General features: G+C 41.3%; 3 protein-coding genes across 12 annotated transcripts in view; all 3 read left to right on the top strand.

The window, feature by feature from the left end:
- The window catches only part of LOC131688075 (zinc finger protein 624-like), a 170,005-nt gene that overhangs the window by 83,894 nt on the left and 73,978 nt on the right, over nucleotides 1-12,133 (top strand). The gene's annotated exons all lie outside the window — the stretch shown is intronic.
- Nucleotides 1-12,133, top strand: part of LOC131687880 (zinc finger protein 664-like) — a 151,574-nt gene that overhangs the window by 85,867 nt on the left and 53,574 nt on the right. The window contains exon 4 of one of the 9 annotated variants that reach the window (XM_058971974.1): nucleotides 7,710-8,887. The exons of the other annotated variants lie outside the window; for them this stretch is intronic. Coding sequence (XP_058827957.1) covers nucleotides 7,710-8,778 — 1,069 coding nt within the window. The 3' untranslated portion in view covers nucleotides 8,779-8,887. Of the gene's footprint in view, nucleotides 1-7,709; nucleotides 8,888-12,133 lie in introns of those variants that run through there. 9 annotated transcript variants of the gene reach the window in all.
- Nucleotides 1-12,133, top strand: part of LOC131687977 (zinc finger protein OZF-like) — a 220,908-nt gene that overhangs the window by 194,957 nt on the left and 13,818 nt on the right. The window lies entirely within an intron of this gene.

Raw genomic sequence — 12,133 nt, 5'->3', positions numbered from 1 at the left:
GTTTACAAATTGTAGACGAAAAAGATGGGTCAATAATGTTAGAGATACAGAGTGGTAAAGTAATTATGCCTATTAAATCGGCCATATTGTTGATAAGGGACCATTCATAAATTACGTAACGCTTTTAGGGGGGGGGGGGGGAGGGGGTGCGACAAGTTGTGACATAGGGGGGAGGGGGTGTTAACTAGATCGTTACGTAACATGTTTTCATCGAAGGAAAAATTTTTTTTTCTTGGAATTTGTTACGTAACAGGGGAGGGGGGGATGGAAAAATTTGTGACAATTTGTTACATAGGGGGAGGGGGGGGGTCAATTTTGGGAAATTTTTGCGTTACGTAATTTATGAATGGTCCCTAATCTAGTTGCATTTCCAAAATAATAAAGCAATAAATTCTTTAAAAAAATGCCGATTCTTGAAATATGTCTTCATGACCGTATAACAGTATATCGTATTGTAGCTGATCTCTTGTTTTGCGGCAGCTTATTTTTTGCTTATATAACTTATATTTTGGGGTTTGTAATCAACTAATTCTCAACAGCGTAAACTTGTTTTATTCAAGTTTTTTCATGTACTAGCTATCGAGTCAATTCTAAGCGCAACTCAATTCCACTCGTGTTAAGTGCTAGTCCATAGCAGCATTAGGTAACGCACAGCTTTCATATCTGACAGACAGAATTATTAAGCAACTAAATAAAGTTGTGAAGACCGCTCCGGGGTCAAATTATCAGATAGTCCCATGACGACTGTTAACAATCTCTGTGGCAAACCCAAGAATTTTAACATTCATATTGCTAGGATTCTTTGAAATTTACAAATAGTATTTCAAAGCTGGGACACACCTCCAGGACCGGGTGTCCGGAAACAAGATCTCATATGATTCCTTATAGCAGTTTTAAGAAAGCAGATGACTTCCTGATTCCAAACCATCTACAAATATTTGAATAAGTTTAAAATTATAATAGTAATGACCATTACCCTGTCAGTCTGCTATGTGATAGAATCGACCAAAACGTTCCCCTTAGGCCCATTTACTACATCTTCAAAAAATACATCTTCACTAAAATTTATGCCTAGTGATGTACTATGATGTCACCAAGTTTCAGGTTCTAGTTATGGAAAGCAAATTGTAATTTTAATTGAAATCTGGAAAGGTACTGGCGTACTATATCGTTACCTAACGGTTAAACACTCAACTCCGCTTAAAAATTCAACGTTTTCGATATGGGTTTTCGTATATAATAGAACTGTATGAAGATGACTTTCGCAAGCTCCAATTTCACAATATCACCTTCCGCTAACAGACGGGCGGATACGACAATATTTAAAATCAACAAATAGTGTATTTAACCGAAGTTTACCTCCCTTTTTCTGCGAAGCTTCACTCATCTCACAACGTGCTGCTATTGCCAGATAAAAATCGCTTTATTTATTTATTTGTTTGTATTTATTATATTACAAGATGGAATTTCCTATTTTTACCATTTTTTTTGTTAACCATTTTTGTTAACGACCTATTGAGTCAATTTGTCAACAGTTTTTTCGGCATTTAATTAGCAAGGGACTGGAAGGTGAAGTATATTTTTCAATATTTAGAGCCATAGTACTCAAGGGAGAGCAAGGTGTTGAAGGAAGAAAGTTTAGAAAAGCGTGGAAGGATCATATATGCAAGCTTAGAGCTCACCGGCGACTTAACCTTTTGTCTGCTACCGTAGGAGTCAGGGTCTTTTGGCATTAGAAATGCGAATCACCTGAGTCTACGGCATGTCCGGACAAGCGTAAAGTAACTTGTTACTTCATGCTGTCGGAACCGTCGGTTCTAAATATAAATGGCTCTAAATATTGAAAAATATACTTCACCTTCCAGTCCCTTGCTAATTAAATGCCGAAAAAAATGAAATTTCCAACTGACTTTTTCACTGCCGTTCAACGCATAATTGTCTTGTGTATAGAGGGAATCTCATAGAACATGGGACGAATACGATCTCAACGGCAGTTTAGAAGGTACTTAATTTCTGAAATGACGAATTGATGAGAAATGGCAGGCAAATGAGAGACTAAAAAACTGTTTGTCTCAAATCACAAGTAAACTTATCAAAAACCGGTTTCTATAATTTGTTTTTGTGATTATTCGACATTTTCTTGAAGCCCCTATTTTAAAGTTGTGAAATAGTGTTGGATGATTTTGTATCAACAACGCAATCATTATTAACCCTCCGGAAGTCGCGCAAATGGCCCACTGGACGAGCAGCCGCTGGTGCGCTCAGACGATTTCGCTAGATTTTCAGAGCAGCGTGCACTCAGTGCACTAGCATGACTTCCGGAAGGTTAAAAAGAAGAATCCAAATCTAACCAGAACATAAAAAGCGGATTATTACTGCACAGAAGTGATTAAACCGTTTCTGTAAACAATCTTCTTAGTACATATTCTGGGATACCTTCCTGTTGGTATGAAGTTTTTACTGGTTCACCCACTGTTGCAGAAGACCTGCATAACCAATTATTTCTTGAGAAACTTAGACTTCTCTATCGTTCAGTATTACTTTAATACTTCTTTTCGTTACATGCCATGAAGCTAGGTTGAAGTCTTCTACTTCCAAGTTTTGTAATCCATTGCCACACAGAAAAAATTGGTAGAATATCCATGTTACAATTTTCGAAGAAGTGTTTAGCCTTCATATTCTGCCTATCACTATAATTCGAAATAATCAATACCTTCAATGACTTCGTTCCTTGATGATGCTTCGAATTATGCACAAACACATTTGACGTTTGTATTTTATTAGTATTTTATTAGTGTACGAACAGAATGTTTGTCTCACTATCGAATCCATTTGGTCGTTTCTTAAGATTGTATTTTGCATTTCTTTTATATGTAGCTGATGGCAATCGAGTATTAGACGTTTTGGAAACAGTGTGAATAGAGCTTGCCGATTAGCCAAGCTTTTTAGAACTATTCCAATGAGATATCTTTTGATTTCCGTTTGGACCGCACATATTATTTCTAATACGCATTTCTAAAAAAAATATTTCTTTTTTGGTTGAATACATCAAGAGATCTATGTGTTTTTAGGTTTCCATATTTTGTCGCGGACAAACTTTACATTGAAAATTGACGTAAGAATGGGTTACGACCACCTTCAAGGGTATTTGTAATATGATAGAGTATGTTAAAACGGTGCCTACTTAACCCTCCGGAAGTCGCGCATATGGCCCACTGAATGAGCAGCCGCAGTTGTCCAAAGACAATTTGCTAGCTTTTCAAAGCAGCGTGCACTCAGTGCACCAGCGCGACTGCCAGAAGGTTAACGGAAGATCTCAGACTCATCACCATTTCCACACAGACTAAAAGACATAACACTATGAGGAAATTCATCCCTAAAATGTCAATCCGCTAATTTTTCCAGAACACTAGGTCCTCCTTTTATACACGGTCCCATACACTCATTTGCTTGTCGGTCATCCCTCGGGCCTGGTAACAATTTTTCACTAGTGGTCTATCCTCAGCTTACTTGTGCATATGCCAGAGGCGGCTTTATCGCAAATACGACTACAGCCCCAACCAAAACTATATTTAAAATAACCGTTATATTAGGCGAAGCATTGTTTTCGAGTGTTATGTCTGTTGGTCTTTGATTTCCATAAGCACCACGATGAATATGCAATGCATTGATCCAAGATTCGTCACAATCAGGCCTCTAGAAAACATATTTTTATTTAAAATTTTAGAGGATGAAACTTGTTTAGATTTGGAAATATTTAAATTACAAGGCAGTTAAAAGACCAAAAGTGGTTTAATTGAAATGGAAGATACGCAAAGGATTAAAACTAACTAAAAATGCAAAAATGGTGTAAGGTCAAACGATAGACATTGAAAAATGTGAATTTAATTTGATTTGTTTGAGCACTCTGGAATTTTTTTAGAAAGGTCTGGAAAAACCTGGAAAATCAGGGAATTTCATTTTCAGAAATGAGTCGACACCCTGGGTTCCCCTTTTTCATCCTATTTCGGAGGGTGCCACACTAATACAATAATTACTCGGCTTACAATCAATGGAATGTGTACAAATTGGCATCAACAGCTTTGTTTCGTTGTTTTAAGAACGTGATTCAATCGCAAAATGTTCCAACCTCTTCTGGATGTGCGATGTCTGTTCGAAAATGATGCAAAATGCTACTTTTCGGCAAACCATCTCATCAACCAACAATGCCATGGATGCCATTAGTGTTGAACACAATAAGACACTGTTGGAGCTCTGGAATATGAGATGGAACAGAATAGCGCAAAAATAAATAAAATTTTGCAGCACATTCCAGCCGTGCTAAACGAAAAAAACCGGTCGTAAGGTTAGCTCCAGCAGCTCCTGAAAACGTCCCCGCTTGGACGGCGATTGTGATCAATCCTCTCCTAACGTTAATGAAGGCACCAAAGACATCGATTCCAACGTGAAAATTCCACTGACAGTAACAAAAATTAGGCGAAGAATTGTTTTGGCTTTACCTGTCTGGTTTTGACCCGAAGGCTACAGAGGAAGACATAGGAAATTTGGAGCAGCAAAACCTCAACACCAGCGAGACTGTTGACGTCCGTAAGTTAGTTCCCAAGGGCAAAAATCTTGAAGAACTTTCCTTCGTGTCGTTCAAAGTCGGAGTTGGATTGCAGCTGAAAACCGTCTCCCTGTTAAAATCCTCCTGGTAGAAGGGAATAATCTTTCGTGAGTTTGATTTTTACACGCGATCTACGTTTCGGTTTCAATCACAACAGCCGATGTGAAATAACAACAATCAGCACTACCCCGCTCACTGCACGTATCTTGCCAATCGCTAACACTAATCAGACGGTACACTCGCAATTGAAATCACGGAGCTCCGAATTCGAACCCGATTACCGGTAATGTGATTAACTATACTAAGCGCTCACTCACGATTTGCTATCAGAACGTCCGCGGATTACGTACGAAGACTCAAGGGAAATCGAAGCAATATTGTGACCGTCGATGCGATTTACCTACCACCGAATTCTGAGCTCGCTTTGTATGAACAGCATGCTGCCTGTGTCCATCGACTGTACGATCAAATCTGTACCAACGATAGGGTGATCGTTTTAGGCGACTATAATTTACCTCAGCTACGTTGGAGTTTCGATGACGAAGTTGGATGTTTTATTCCAATAAATGCCTCCTCGGAACATGAAACTTTGTTAGTCGAAACCATGATCGCTTCTGGTCTACAACAAGTGAACTATTTGACGAACGAGAATGGCAGGTTGCTTGATTTAGCGTTGTAGCCACCCTTACCCTTAAATGAAATTAGATCGTCACCACAACCCGTCTGTGTTGAAAGTTGACGCTGTCTTTCCCGTGTCTATGAATGACGATGTTGATTTATTCTACGATTTCTATCAATGCGATTACGATGAATTTAACACTGAAATTTCACGAATAAATTGGGTAGAGATATTAGCGCTGGGTACTCTGGATGAATCTGCGAATAGATTTTATCACGAACTGGAATCTATATTTCAACAACGGAAACGCAGGCGCCGCCCGGATAACAAACGTCCTTGGTGGAATGCTGAGTTACGAAATCTTCGAAATCGTCTCACCGACAAAATGTCCGTGCGGTAATTAGAACGCCAATTCGAGCTCGTGAATGCAACATCCCTTCGCTCATATGTTTCCCGAATTGAATGCAGCATGAAGGACAACCCAAAACAGATTACCTGGTCTTACCTGCGGAACAAAACGTGCTCCGGTGGAATCCCGGAATGCGTTAACTATCGAGACAGGACATCAGTGCCACCAGCGGAGTCGGCAAATCTATTCTCGTGATTCTTTCAAAACGTGCTAAGTAATAACTCACCACATTTGTCTGAATCGTACTTGAGTAGTTTGCCAAAGTTCACTCTGAATTTGCCTGCAACATCATTCACCGAACATCAGGTATATATTAATCGTCGGGGGATTGACAGTTCCAAGGGTCCGACGGGCAACAACCATCGTTTATCAAGAATTGCTTTTCATCTTTGGCGTTACCAGCATCTCTATTATTCAATCGCTCTCTTGCTGAAAATGTTTTCCCCACGAAGTGGAAGGAAGCTTTGATAAATCCAATCCACAAAACAAGGAACGTACGTGATGTCATAGAGGCTGCCTCCCTAAAATCTTCGAGAGTATGTTGTTAGATGTTATCTACCCCGCGTTAAATCACATTATCAGACTTCTCGAAAGCTTTCGACCGTGTTCCTCATCAGCTTGCTGTGGTAAAGCTAAGGCGGACTGGACTGCCGGACTGGCTGACTAATTGGATCTCCTCGTACCTTGCGAACCGTCGTAGCGCTTCGGTGCGACTTGGAACTACACTCTCGGATCCACATTTCATCGGGCGTTCCTCAAGGGAGTCATCTCGGGCCTGTTCTATTTGTGCTCTTTGTGAACGACCTCTGCAGTGAATTATCGTCTTCTAAAGTCATGTATGCTGATGATCTGAAAATTTACCGTGTTATTACAACTATGGTAGACTGTTGACCTCTGATTACAAGTCCCATGCCGTAGAGGAGTCGCGAGGTAACAATTGCGGACCCGATTTGAAGAAAAGAAGTGCGTTGACCACGGGGCAACTTGGCACCGATCATCTTCAAGATACGCAACCTGGATTCACACGTCTTCTTCGTCAATTTACGTCAATGCGCTTTAAAGTTGAGCGATCGGTCGAAAGTGACACCGAGAGTTCTCAGCAGCGTTTGTGTCGGAACGGCTACACCTCACGTACGTTAGGGCTGCAATAGAAGATGCTGGATTTCGTTGCAGATATCGTGAATCCAACACTTCTCAACCATTTATTGACGGCTTTTACTGCGGCCTGAAGTTTTCGGAGGAGCGACTGGTCTTTCTTCCCCCACACAAGAAGCAGAATATCATCGGCGTACAGCAACACTTGCACGGAGTTCGGAACAACGGCGATCGCGCAAACTTGGTAACACCCCGCTAATAAGGAGAACGTTTCAGCACTTACGAAGTTTCAAACGCAAAACTATAAACGTCCGTTTTCGCGCGTTCATGAATCGTTCACGTCCGAAAACCATTACTCGCTGTCCTAATAACTTAGGTCCAGACATTCAGTAGGACCAATGAAAAAATAAAGCTCATATCCACTAGACAACACGTTCCATAGCAACATCACCGGAAACTCTAGAGATATGGAAGATCTCACTCGCTTTTAGCATATTAGCCGTACACCAAAAATAAAGTATTAGATTCACGGTCCGCGCGCGATTATCCAAGAACACACGCGAATATGCGAAAGGCACACGGTTATAAAATAGAATTTATACACGCGAAGATACATACACGTCAGCACACGCGACATACGAACGCACACGCGATCGAACACGTTACCGTACAAATGCTCGAGCTCTTCGCGATGATACACGCGATCGCGAGTCCCTACGCCCGCCGCATATACCTGAACCGTACAATGAATATCACATTCAGAATCACGGCCCGCTACAATTGGCCTGAAGCAGTGTTTTAGTGGGTGACATTGCCTGTCTCGTCTTCAAATTGTAGTATGTTATTCTAACGGGGAGCCCTTCCGAGAACCTAGCTCTACAGCTCCAGTAGGACAACTCTCGAAAAAAAAATTACAGAAAAGTCATTTAGCCGAAAGTTCTAATAGTGGCCGAATTGTTCTCTTTTTGTTCCAGCCACAGCGACAACGAGCCGGATCGTGATGGTACCGGTCTCGAAAAGCCCATCAAATGCGACATTTGCGGACGACAGTTCACTAGACCGTGCAACCTAAAACTGCACATGCGAACGCACACAGAAAAATCAGCCCACCGGTGTGACATTTGCGGGAAAACCATTGCGCGGAGCGACACATTCGAAAGGCATAGAAGAACGCATACCGGCGAACGGCCGTTCCGTTGCGAAATTTGCGGCAAAGGATTTACATACAAACCATCTCTGAACATGCATATGAAATTGCATACTGGAACTCACAACTACAAATGCGATGTTTGTGGCAAAGGATACAATACGAAGTATAAGTTGACGGACCACGTGAGAACCCATACAGGCGAGCGTCCGTTCGAATGTGACATATGTGGAAAAGGTTTTGCTAGCCAGTGCATCCTGAGAAATCATACTTTAAGACATTTAGCAAATCCGACGTTCAACTGCGATGTTTGTGGCAAAGGATTTTCTACAAGAAACGCCCTTGTGCATCACGAGAAATCTCATAGCATCGAGCGTCCATACAAATGTGACATATGTGGCAAAAGTTTCAAAACTAACTATTCACTGCGGTATCACAGTGGAGTGCATGTGGCTGAACATCCTTTTAAATGTAGCATTTGTGGCAAAGAATTTTCCACCAGTTTGCAATTAAAACAGCACCTAAAAATTCATACAGAATGTCTGTATCGTTGTAATGTTTGCAACAAAGAGTTCAGAAGTAATTCTCTCCTCGTCACACACATGCGTTGTCACACCGGTGAACGGCCATTCAAATGTGAAGTTTGCGGTGCTTCGTACAGGTTCCATAATAACCTCGCAGTTCACATGAGATGTCACTCAAACCTAACATCAAAACCGCTCGAGTGTGACATATGCGGAGCAAAGTTCAGTCTACAGCATCGCCTCGACGCTCACAGTGAGGTTCATCGGACGAATCAGCTCTTTGAATGTCACATTTGCGAACAGAGCTTTAACAGGGAAGCGAACCTTAATAAACATTTAAAAATGAAGCACGCTCAAGATAAAGCCCCTGTAACGTAAAGCGTTAAAAATGTTGATTTCTATACAGCGAACGATGCCGTATAGAAATTTTATTACCATGTTTTCGCCGTTACCTTTGTAGATTACTTAGATTATAAACTAAATGCAACAATTACAAAACCTGTTTCCGTTTCACAAGGAAAAGTAGAAATAATAGTCACATTCAATTTCTGTTTTCAAAATAAATCGATAAGATTTTTCGAATCTGTATTCAACCATTTATTTCATTTTATTTTTAAAAGAACGGAATTGAGATATTCTACACTAAGAGCTAGAATGTGCCATGCTGGGGCATGCACATATCAGCAGTCACCTTTAATTTCTTCAAAACCTGCTTGGGAGATTAAATTAGTTATTGAAGTTACGATTCGGTTTCGTCTCATCAGAATCCGACACTAACTTAGTGACAGGACTGAGCTGGCGCCTGATTGGCGCTAGCTCCAAAAGACGAGTAAACTATTTGTGTTTTTGAGCAAACCCCTAGTCCTGCGCGATGTCTGTTAGTTCTGTAACTATTTAAAAACAAAATTGAAACTGCACTAACATAACTCAATCTCCTCACCCACCCAAATCTACAACTAACCAGCGTCTTTCAGTAGCCACAAACCCAGCTGTGTCCGCCCGTGCTTTAGACATACCTACAGAAGCATTTTGTCAGATTCGTTAGTGATAAAAAAAACCCAACGCAAACCCAATAGCTGCGCACACACGTCGCACCCTGCAGTGTTCGTGCCACATGACCAGCCTGCCGTTTTTTATTAGCTTGACAATATCCACTCCTTTATATACTTGGTATAACTCGTGACTCATGCGACGGCGCCGGATGCAATTTTCTTCTTTACCGCCGAGTATTGTTCGCAGTACCTTACGTTCGAAGACACCGAACGTTCTACGAACAACTTCCTTTAACGTCCACGTTTCATGGCCGTACAAGGCAACCGGAACTATCAATGTCTTGTACAACGCGAATTTTGTCTTCGTCTGCAAACTACGGGACTTCAGCTGGCTACGAAGTCCGTAAAAAGTCCTATTTGCAGCTGCAAGACGCCTTTGCACCTCGCGGGTAACATCATTATCGCACGTCACCAGAGTTCCAAGGTACACAAATTCTTCCACTACTTCAAATTTATCACCACTTCACCATCAGCATCACTATTGAACCCACGTATTTTTCCAGCTATCATCTGCTTCGTCTTGCTGTGTTGATTGTGAGACCAATTCTTGCTGTCTCCCTTTTAAAAGGCACGAATGCCTCTTCCACGGCTCGGCGGTCGATTCTAATGATATCAATATCGTCCGCAAATCCTAGGAGCATATGCGACCGAGTGACGATGATACCGTTCCTTTGCACGCCTGCACGCTCATGATGGCACCTTCAAGAGCAATGTTAAACAGCAAGTTTGACCCTGCTTCAATCCGTCTAGGGTTACGAAGGACGTCGAAATCTCATCCGCAACCCGAACACTTGATTTCGATCCATCCAGCGTTGCACGAATCAGCCTAATCAGTTTCATCGGAAAACCAAGTTCTACCATTATCTGCCATAACTCGTTTCTTTTCACTGAATCGTACGCTGCTTTGAAATCAATAAACAGATGGTGTGTGTCTGGAAGTTGTATTCCCGGAATTTATCTAGGATCTGTCGCAGGGTAAACATTTGATCCGTTGTTGATCGGCCTTCACGAAAACCACCTTGGTATTCGCCGACGAAAGACTCCTCCAACGGCCTCAATCTGTTGAACAGAATACGTTACTTAATTTTGTACGCCGAATTGAGGAGCGATATTCCTCGATAATTGGCGCACTCCAGTTTGTGTCCCTTTTTGTATAAGAGACAAATGAGGCCCTCTAGCCAGTCAGCAGGTAGTTCTTCTTCTTCTTATACCTTCAAAAGTGTACGGTGAAGTATTTCGTGCAGCTGCTCACTACCGTGTTTGAAAAGTTCGGCCGGGAGCTCTTCCTTTCCAGCAGCCTTACAGTTTTTCAGCTCTTTGATTGCCTTTTTCACCTCTTCTAGCGTCGGAGGCTCCACAGTTTGTCCATCGTCACTTGTCCTTATTCTGTTCGTTGACGCGCTAACATTCTCTCCATTCAACAATGTCTCGAAGACAAAACTATGGCTGCTACCATAGTTTTATCTGTCAGTAAGTTACCTTCACGGTCATTGTACATGACGGGAGACGGCGCTGTTTTTCCCCGTACGCCATCGACAGTTTCATAAAATATCCGCATATCCTTTTGTTCCATACTGTTTTGCCCCTCAGTAACGACGTTCTCCTCAAACTGCTTTTTCTTTCTGCGGTGAATTCTTTTTTCGGCTCCTCTTGCTTCTTTGTACCGCTCTCTGTTCTGCCGGGTACCCGCCACTAACATCCGGCTTCTGGCAGCATTTTTCTTATCCGTCACTCTCTGGCACTCCTCATCGAACCAACAGAACAGACTCCCACAGATTGTTGAGGTTGTCGTCTACGTTGATTCCCCTTATCCGCTCATCAAGCTTCTGGCGGTACTCGTCCGTCACACCTTCTGCTGAGAAGCGCTGGATATTGAAACGCAACGGTCGCTGAGTTCTTGAGTTCGATACGGTTAATCACCGTGCTCGAATCTTACTGACAGCGAGATAGTGATCAGAGTCGATGTCGATGGTCCTCTGAAGGTCCTCACATTACTCATTTAATGTTCTTTAATGGTGAAATTGATTAAATAACATACAACTAGTACAACGAATGTATTTCATTTCTATTAGTTCGGATTTCGGAAGATTTTCTAAAAAACAATAGTACAGATGGCAAAAAAAAATTTTACTTCAGGCACAGAATAAATTTTGAAACACTGATCACTGCCAAAAAAATCATAGCGTTTGCCGCTTATTGTACCGCACGAACGTTATAGCCATGATGTTGCTCGTTTGGCATGCGAGCAATGAATGATCCTAACGGACACGCGTTTATAGCCTCTCGTATTTTTATTGAGCCCTCTTCATTGCTTCATATTAACGGCTGTGACTGAAAAAAAACTGCTTCATGAATGGTAATTTTCCCTTTTTGAGAACTTTTAAATTTTACCGATTTTTAATACTTTTTTTTGCATAGCTAAAAAATTATTGCTAATATTAAAATTGGGCTTTTTTTTTCGACCGGTGTATGATTAAAATAGATATTTTAGATTTTAGAATGACATCCCCAGATAGTGAAGTTAGTCATTTTTAATGCCAAAAATATTATAAATAATGTACTGTAAGTCAAGAGACAGTAGCTTTGCAGTTTACTCCGTATGAATTTATTGTGTAACTCAGTCGAATTCACTCAAAGTTTTACAGCAAAAACTGTGGTTGCCAGAAACAAAATTCATTTAA

This window comes from Topomyia yanbarensis, chromosome 1, assembly GCF_030247195.1.
Source record: "Topomyia yanbarensis strain Yona2022 chromosome 1, ASM3024719v1, whole genome shotgun sequence".
Lineage (NCBI taxonomy): Eukaryota > Metazoa > Arthropoda > Insecta > Diptera > Culicidae > Topomyia > Topomyia yanbarensis.
This window is presented reverse-complemented; position numbering and strand designations above follow the sequence as displayed.